The sequence below is a fragment of the Streptopelia decaocto genome (genome assembly GCF_964273445.1).
Source record: "Streptopelia decaocto genome assembly, chromosome: Z".
Classification (NCBI taxonomy): Eukaryota; Metazoa; Chordata; class Aves; order Columbiformes; family Columbidae; genus Streptopelia; species Streptopelia decaocto.
The window spans coordinates 49,905,410-49,914,799 of NC_138657.1; the positions used below are offsets into that span (position 1 = coordinate 49,905,410).

A 9,390-nucleotide genomic window follows, 5' to 3' on the forward strand; every position below is an offset into this window, starting at 1 on the left:
TTTGAAAAAAGACAAAACAAACTGGATGGAGGAGTGAGGGTAAATCTAAGTGAACAAACTGTGGGGAAAAGAACAGCTTTGGTCCAGACATACAAATGAAGTTAGGGCAGTGTAAACACCTTGATATTATTAGAGGAATCTCATGCTTCTGCCTGATGCTGGATTCAAAAGTCTGCAGACATCAGTGATTAGTTGACAATCAGTGCTACTGCAAGGTCAGCTAGATTCTTCAGACCTTGACGTTCTGTTGTGTGCTAGAGTTGCCATGGGTCTTCAACTTCCATACTTCTTGAAAGATAAATTATATAAATAATCCAGACATTTTCATGGTTGAATTACCATGATAACAGAAGACAATGTAAACCAATATAAACTATGGCAAGCATTGCATAATAAACAGGAAGCCAAGGGGGACTTCAGGTTTATTGTATATCTTGATGTTTTGTAATAAATTGTTTAGTTTTTCTTCTGTTGTTCTGTTACAAGATGTCCTGCTGAGGTTTGTGTTTTGTTTTTTGTTGTTGTTTGGGTTTCTTTGTTTGCTTGTTTTTTCCAAAGGCTTTAGATCTGTTAGGACATACATTTTCGCTTCAATTGGAAATTTTTTATCAGTCTACTTTAAAAATTGTATGTAGTCCAATAAAATCTGGTGAAACTTGTATGATTTCCTAAGATCTGTACAGAAGTAATTGCCATAGGTATTTCTGACCTGTCTTGGTTTTAAGCTTATATAGCTATTTCTTCATAACACCTCTACCATCATTTTGATGTTACATAGAAAATTGGAAAGCTTGAGTAAAAACTGAGTAAAAGTTGATTATAAATCTGACAGGTTTTGGCTGTCCATTTGCAGTGTAGAGTCTGAAGCATTTAGTGCTGATGTTCCTCTCCTTTGAATGTCATGGGCTTTCTCTCTGTTATTTATGTATTTTGGAGACCCATTCTCTTTTAAACTCTCACCAAATCTAACAGACACCTGTTTACTGTATTCCTTAGTTGATCCATCTTCCTATTATCAGAGTGTTTTGGGTCCACATTGACAAGGTTTTGGTGGCAGGTGGTCTACAGGGGTGGCTTCTGTTAGAAGCTGGTAGAAGCTTCCCCCATGTACGACAGAGCCAGTGTCAAGCGGGCTCCAAGATGGACCAACTGCTGGCCAAGGCAGAGCCCATCAGTGATGGTGGTAGCACCTCCAGGATATCATAGTTAAGGGGGAAAAAAAAAACCTGCACAACTTCAGCTAGAGAGAATAGTGGGAATATATGAGAGGATCAGCCCTGCACACACCCAGGTAAGAAGGAGGTAGAAGGAGGGGCAGGAGGTGCTCCAGGTGCTGAAGCACATATTCTCCTGCAGCCTATGCTGCAGACCATGGTGAGGCCAGCTGTCCTCCTGCAGTACGTGGAAGTCCATGGTAACGCAGATACCCACCCACAGCCCATGGAGAGCCCCACACTGGAGCAGTAGGCTGTGACCCCTTGGAGAACCCACACTGGATAAGGCTCCTGGCAGGACCTGTGAACCTGTGGAGAGAGTAGCCCACGCTGGAGCAGGTTTGCTGGCAGGACTTGTGACACTGTGGGGGACCCACACTGGGGCAGTTCAGGAAGAACTGCAACCAGTGGGCGGGACTCACATTGGAGAAGTTTATGGAGGACTGTCTTGCATGGGAGGGACCCCATACTTGAGCAGGGGAAGAGTGTGAAGACTCCTCCCTCTGAAGAGAAAAGAGCAGCAGACACAACATGGCCCTGTCCAGCTGAGGAGGGGGAGTGATAGACCAGCTTTGGTGGACGTGTGGTGTCCAGCCAGGGTCAACGCACCACAGTCAACAAACAATATCTTGCTGTCTCAAGCAGAAAGACAACATGCTGCCACAAGTGATACCCATAATCAATTGTCTCTCATACCAAAATCTTCATGTCTAACATCCACAAATCACACACTGTATGTCTTACAGACATAAAGAATGAGGGAGGATTAGCAACATTTCACAGTCAGAAAGTAACTTTTCTGAAGGGTCTGGTTCCAAAGCAGTATGAAGTCATGGAACAGACTTGGGTGACAGCCGTGATCTGGCACCTTCAGACATCCTGTGACTCTACATTAACCATATCTGCTATTACAAAGGACAACTGTAACCAGTTAGACCTCTGGGAAGAATGTGGGGATTAACAGGGTTTCTGAGTCCTTTTTTTTTTTTTTTTTTTAGTAGAGAGACAGCTCTTCTTCTAATCTGCTACAAAGGGTATTGCAATGACATCTTGGCTTAGCTCTGAATATTGTGTTATTCTTTTAATGCTTATCCTGGTTAGCATTTGCTCTGCCATTTCTATGCTTAAAATCAGGCTGTTAATCTCAACATAAAATTGTACTTCCAGTTGGATTAGAAATTTGAGTATGACATGCTTCAAGGTTACTTTTTCTGTCTTGGCTTTTGACATGTACTGCATATTTGTGTACTGCACTGTTCTTTGACCCAGCTGAAATTCTAGTAGTAGTTTTTGTAGTAGTATACTCTTCTAGTAGGAGTCTTGTTTCTGATGAGACCTGTAACAAGGCAATCCTCCTTTATACAAAAGTCAATTGAAGAATAGATGTATGACCTCTTTTTTCCCTATTGTTGATTATAATTATAGTAGAGAGGGTACAAACAAAACTAGACTTGAACAGGAAGAGTAATCAGAATGAAGGAATGGTCAGAAGTCTCCATTTCATGTCCCCAAGTTAATCCCAGGTTTCTGCCCTTCAATTCTTCCTGAAGTTCTACTGTCTCAAGCATGCAAACAAGGTGTCCCTTTCAACTCCTGTAATCACGTCTCCTCCAGTGCCCTGAGACATGCAGTTTCTTGTTCTAACTTTGTCACCTACGTTGTATGAAGTAGGTACTACCCACACAACTTCTGCCTGATTCTTTTTTTACCCAGTGCTGCCAGCTTTCAAGAGCCATTGCATACTTCTTCTGGCCCCGCACATCTCAGAACTTGCATTGTGAATCTGTTTTTATCTTAACAAGCTTGAAATGTCCATTCTCTTCCCAATCATTGGCACATGGTACAAAATTTGTCTGCCGTATGTGGGACAGGCATGCGTGTTTGCAGATGTGTAATATACACAACTGTTGCTTTATTATGCTATGACTAACAAGTTATGTTTTGAGGCTTGTGCATCTGTGTGCACATTTACCATTCAGGATGAAGAATGCTTGTTTATGCAGTTTGGGTTTCTTTTCCTTTTAAGAGATTTGAAAATATAGAAGTCAGTACAGTTAATTCAGTTAAATGTCCACATGAAGTTTAATGAAACATGGTAGTGATGATAGACAGCCATCTTTGATACTATATACAGAAATAATGCATCACTTACTAAGATAAAAAGTTTAAGGAGACTCTGACATTCAGGTGGTTCTTTCTGTAACGTACAGCTTCTCACTGTTCACTGCTCCACTGCTTCTTTTCACATTGCAGAGCTTCATTTGCACACTGAATGAGAGTGTTCCTATGGAAAGTACTAGGACATTCTTGCATTAAAAACGAATAGTGCAAAATAATACAAGAAGTAACAGGAACACATGAGGATACATGTGTACAGTTCCAGTATCTGCATAATTAAACGTACTGGGGTGTGGGCAGGGGGGCAGGGTGTTCTTCCTGTAAATACAGTTGACATTTTTCTATCAAGTTTTATTTTCTGCCAAGGTTTTATATACTGGAAAATACTTGAGGGAAAATAAATTAAGCATTGGAAGTGCCAAAAAAACAGAAGAACAGGAAATTGTGAGAAATACTAATATCATGTTGTTAGCTTTTGACTACTGTCTATCAGTGTGAGTAGTCTTTGTGAAGTATTTTGCTATAAGGAAAAAATGTGTTTATTCCATATGGATTGGCATGTATATGCTTAAACCTTTTCTATAAACATTTTAATTAAAGGACACCAGATGTTGCACAGAAGCTACTGCTGCTGCTTTCTGAACTTCATGGTATATTCTTTCAAAACCCACAGGAAGTAACTGAGGGAAAAAGTGTATTAATTAAGTTCAGAAATAGATTTTCCAGCTATAGAAAAATGTCCAAAGAAAATAATGTTTGATCTTCAGAAATGTGAGCTTGCTGTCCCAGGAATCTGGTGGCAGCATGCAGCACTGTCACATGGGGATCAGAATTCTGATTTCAGATTCTCAGAGCTAGGCTAGCTTGAAAGTAAGCCAGTCTGTGACCCTTGGAAATAGACCCATATTTTGACCTGGCTCTTCTTGCCATGTTTATAGTTCTGTAGACAGTCTACAGTGAAAACATTTTTCCAATTTTTCTTGACCTGAAGAAATGAAGTTGTAATAGCAGAGACTCAAGGAGAAAGAAAAATAGAATTCCCAAATGCTCTGCACTTCAAACATGAAACATGAGCAGACATACCCAAAGAATATTTTGTAAGCTCTAGAACCACAGCAAAAGAAATACAGGTGAGATTTGCTTTGCTCTGGTGGAGGAACAAGATTCACGTTTTTGCAAACCAATTAAATGCTTCTGCATGTACCTCTACTGGCTCTGCTGTAGCTGTAGTGTCATCTTCTTTCCTTCAGACTAAAGCACTGAAAGTGACTCTCCTGCACTAGTAGTTGGCATGAATTGTCTATCTTTATGCAATGAATACATAACTGTTTGGACTAAGTGGCACAATTCTGCTGAAATAAAATGTACATACAAACAAGTAAGATTCTCCACTGAGCGCTGCTATGTCGAGCAAATCATATACTTTAAACATGCATTGCTGATGTATTAGGTAGTGTTTGTGTTGTGGTTTGACCCCAGCCCGCAACTAAGCACCATGCAGCTGGTCACTCACCCCACCCCCACAGGATGGGGATAGTATCAGAAGAGCATAAGTGAGAAAAACTCACAGCTTGAGATAATGACAGTTCAATAAGTGAAACAAAGACGTGTGTGCAAGCAAAGGAGGATAGAAATTTATTCACTACTTCACATCAGCAGACAGATCTTTAGCCACATCCTGGAAAGCAGGACTTCATTTCATGTAACGGTTACTTGGGAAGACAAACGCCAAAACCACAAACATCCCCTCTTTCTTTTCCTTTCCTAGAGCTGAGCATGACTTGATGTGGAATATCCTTTTGGTCTGTCCTGGGTTCAGCTGAGATAGTTAATTTTCCCAGGAAGCTGCAAGGGGGCCCAGCTGGGACAGCTGACCCAAACTAGCCAAAGGGATTTTCTATACCAAAAGATGTCATGGTCAGTACATAAACTGAGGGAGTTGGCCGGGAGAGGGAATTCCTGCTCATGGGGTGGGCATAGGTTTCTGGGTGGTGAGTGATTACATTTGTATCCCTCGTGTATATTCTTTTTTTATTATTGTTATTACTATTGTTGTTTATCTCTTCCTTTGTTGTCCTGTTAAACTCTCTTTATTCCAACACGCAAGTTTTACACTTGTTTTTTAATTCTCTCCATCCCACTGTGGAGGGAAGGAGTGAGTGAGCTGCCACATGGGACTCAGTTGTCAGCTGGAGCTAAACCATGACAGTCACTTTGGATCAGCTCTCCCAGGTGTATTTCTCTCCCAGCCTCTTGCCTACACCCTACTTTCTTGTTGTGAGGGCAGACTGAGAAAGAGAAGGCCTTGATGCTGTGCAAGCACTGCTCAGCAATAATTAAAACATTGGTATGTTACCAACTCTAAAATGTTTTTGTCACAAATCCAAAGCACAGCACCATCTTGGCTGCTAACTCCATCCCAGGACAGAGCCAATACTGTCTCAAGCCCTTATTCTGTACCATTTACATACCTGTGACTTGGGCTCCATCTGTTGCAGCAGTCACTCAGGACACAAGAGGCAAAGGGTTGTGTTTATTTGCTGGGCACTAAAACCAGCTCTAGGTTTGGCCATGGGATCCTTGCTTGGTTCTTTATGAGGCCCGTCATCTGTTGGTTCCATCAGCTTCTGCTGTAGTCTTTCCTGTAGCATAGCTCAAATCACAGGTAACAACAGTTTAACATATATCAGTTACAGCACCACTAGGATGGAGGGAGGAAGGTGTGTCTTTTCCCCTTTCTCCCAAAGAATTTCACTTCAGGCTCTAAGAATTCTTCCTGCTAGATTTGTGTTTTATAAATCTGTTATACCCCCTTTCCCTCCCTTCAAAATAAAAGAAGACAAAACTGTCTTTGGAAAACTCTTAGGGAAGTCTCATTTTGTTCTCCAATCAGAGTAATTACAAGAACCTAAAAATGAGGTAGGTTTTACAATGTGTTGTACCTATGGTCTCTAAGATATAAAAAAGGAAGTCAGAAATTGAAGAAATTCCTACTTTTCTCCTTTTTCTTTAAATTAAAGCATGAAGATCATATCTGTTCTTTGAATCAGTCTACAGAGTTCCAGTATTCTACCACAGAAAATTCAAGGTGGTTTGTCTGTAAAATCAGGTTAGACACTGTCTCTCAACCACATTAAATATACATTCCTTCAATACCTGCTGTGTCATTTTGCCTACTTTTATGGCATCCATACTGCACTTCTTGCAAGCTGCTGTATTCCTTCATGAAGAATGCCTTCTGCCAATACGATGGTTTTTATTCGGTGGGTTCATAAATTTGCTTTGCACTTGAAAGAATTAGTGAATGTAAACTCAGTGTGTTAGCTCTGAAAAACGTGTCTCGTACACTTTTAAAATAAAAATCATGTTATCCCATTTCAAAACCTGAGAAATCACAGATTTACATGTCTGTTATGATTCCGTCAATGTTTTGGTAGTCAGTTTTTTCCTCCTTTAGGATGACAATAACGCAGGAAAAATAAGAAATATTCAAATATTACAATGTCATAAGCTTTTCCTCTTGTTCAGTTGATAGTCCAGAATCACATTAGTTGCATTGTAACATAACCAATACAGACCTCTGTAAGTATTCACAATTCTATTGACTTCATGCCTTTGGATTTTTTTTTTATATAGCCAAATTGTACTGCCACTGAGAGAGCCATTGCACGACTTGCAACACACCCCATCTTGAAGCCCAAATTTGTTGAACTTAAAGGTATGAAATATATATTAACTTGTTTATGACTTCAGTAGCCTACTGATATGTTACCTTGCTGCTGTACATTCCAGACATGAACAACCAGCATAAAAAGAAAGGTAAAAAACAAACAAATAAAAAAAAAAAAACCACAAAAACAACACCACTCTTGTAATTACCTTAACTAGCTGCAGTGAACTGTCACCATCTTGTAGCCATTTATATTGGATGAAATGGGCATATGTGTGACAGTATGCTATATGACATTTAAGATATAGGGTGTAGGATAAACAGGCCTCATAATGGGAATTCTAAAAATCGAGTGCATGTGATGGAGTATCTCTAAATTAAATAGGACTGAACTGGCAATGAGCACAGTAACTATCAGATACACAGGTGGAAGGAAAGTTACAGCTGGATTTCTAAAGGCAGCTAAAAGGTTTTTTGCAAATGAGTCCCTTCAACTTTCCTGGAACCTGTCTTTACAATCCTTTTTTTCAACTAAAATTGATGTTTAAAAGGGTTGAGTCCTAGTAATAATGTCACAAAGTTACTTTGTTAATAACAGAGTATTGAAAACACCCATTCAGTTATTTCTGAGCAATTTACTGTGTCTTTGCAGTTTTTACGCACAAAGTGATGCCCTAGATGAACAACTGCAGGTTATTTGTTGAAGAGTTCACAGTTAAACCCAAGTTTAACAGTGTATTCAGTTGGTAATAGTTTCAGGTTCTTTTCCTCACTTTTGTTGATGCTGTACTCTAAGGTATTTCCATCCTCCATGTGTTCAGTGAATGATTGATAAGGACAGTCAAAATATGCTTATTCAGTACAACTTATCTAACTTGCAAAAATGTTTCATTATGTTAAAATAACTCTGTAAACTCGTGTAGCTGCAACAAAATATTTTTCTTCTTGCCTTTGTATAGCTGCTGTAAAAGCTTTTAAGGATGCAAGAAAGAACCCAGCCACAACCATACCTGCAAAAAAGGCTCAGTCAGAAGAACAGCCTAAGTCAGCACAACATTTCAATAGTAGTTTGGGTGACCAAGATCTTAAACAAGCTTGTAGACAGCAAGGATATGAACACAAAACAAAAAAGAGTGTGAAAACAGAAACTGACAGGGTGTGTAAAGACCCCTGTGAGAGTGAATCTGAGCAGGAAACTGTGGAAATGGAAAGAGTATATGCTCCAGAAGAATCTTCATTTCAGGCAGAAGTGCAAGCAGTCAGTCAGAATAAAACAGGAAAGAAACTTGGCTATCAGAAAAGGAAAGAAAATATGAGCATGAACAAATTAAATGCAATAAAAGAAGTAATTAATGATGATAGTGACCAGGAGCAACCTAATGAAGAGGAGTACTTTGATGATAGTACTGAAGAGAGATTTTATAACCAGTCATCAGATTCTGACAGTGACAGCAATGATGATTTCTTCATTGGCAAAGTAAAAAGAAAGAACAAGATAGCAGCAGTTGATGATCGTTCTTCAGCAAATGAAAAGGGTAAGCTTCAGAAAAATGTAGTGAAGAATGAAAAGAACACAGCGCCTGGGACAGCACAAAATGTGACCCTGGAAGAAGGAAAGCCACATGCAAAAACAAGCAGGCTAGAATCACTGTTCTGCAGTTCGTTGTCTACCTCTAATGAGAAGTCTCAAAACAGAAGAAGGTAAACTTTTCCACTTATGTTCACCATTCCCTCCTTCCCAGTAGTGGAAATTGTTGTGATTTTTTAGTAGCCCTTACCAAACCAGGAGAATTTCAGCCAACCACAGCTTAAAATAGTTTCATATATAGTACTCTGCAGTCTTATGTTTTCTTGACCCTTAAGTATTTTTCACATTCATACTAGCACTGACATATACATAGGATTCCTAACTAGACCTGCATCCAGTCACTACTGAATACTTCTATTTTTACTTCTTTATTAACAAAGAGGAAATTACATTATGCTTGAAAGGTCATTGCATGAGTGTTTGGGTGATTATGATTCATTATTCATGGGTGTTTGTCATCTTACAAGTTTGTTGAAAAAAAACTGAATTCTCTCTTTATTTTTAGAAATACAAAAGACCAGCCTCTCAAAAATGGAAGAACAGGTATGTTTACTTAGCCTGGTAAAGTTATAAAAGTAAAAGCATCTTGAGATTTTATTGCCTCTGCAATCTAAACATGATAGGCTATTTTTTGTTTCATTTCAATTTTTTTGCATGTATTTTAACATTTTTTAGTAAACTGGTCGAATTGTGGAGGTTTCATTTTAGTCTGGATATTGTTCACTGTTTCTTTCTTTCAATATTAGAAGTAGAGTAGGGTTTACACAGGAAAGTGCTTTTCCATCTGTCTTCATGTTGAG

At 39.2% G+C, this 9,390-nt stretch overlaps 1 protein-coding gene across 1 annotated transcript in view; it reads left to right on the plus strand.

The window, feature by feature from the left end:
- Positions 1-9,390, plus strand: part of SRFBP1 (serum response factor binding protein 1) — an 83,030-nt gene that overhangs the window by 66,695 nt on the left and 6,945 nt on the right. Inside the window, exons 5-7 of the mRNA XM_082074091.1 lie at positions 6,969-7,050; positions 7,962-8,703; positions 9,096-9,133. Of these exons, the coding sequence (XP_081930217.1) occupies positions 6,969-7,050; positions 7,962-8,703; positions 9,096-9,133 (862 nt within the window). The remainder of the gene's footprint in view (positions 1-6,968; positions 7,051-7,961; positions 8,704-9,095; positions 9,134-9,390) is intronic.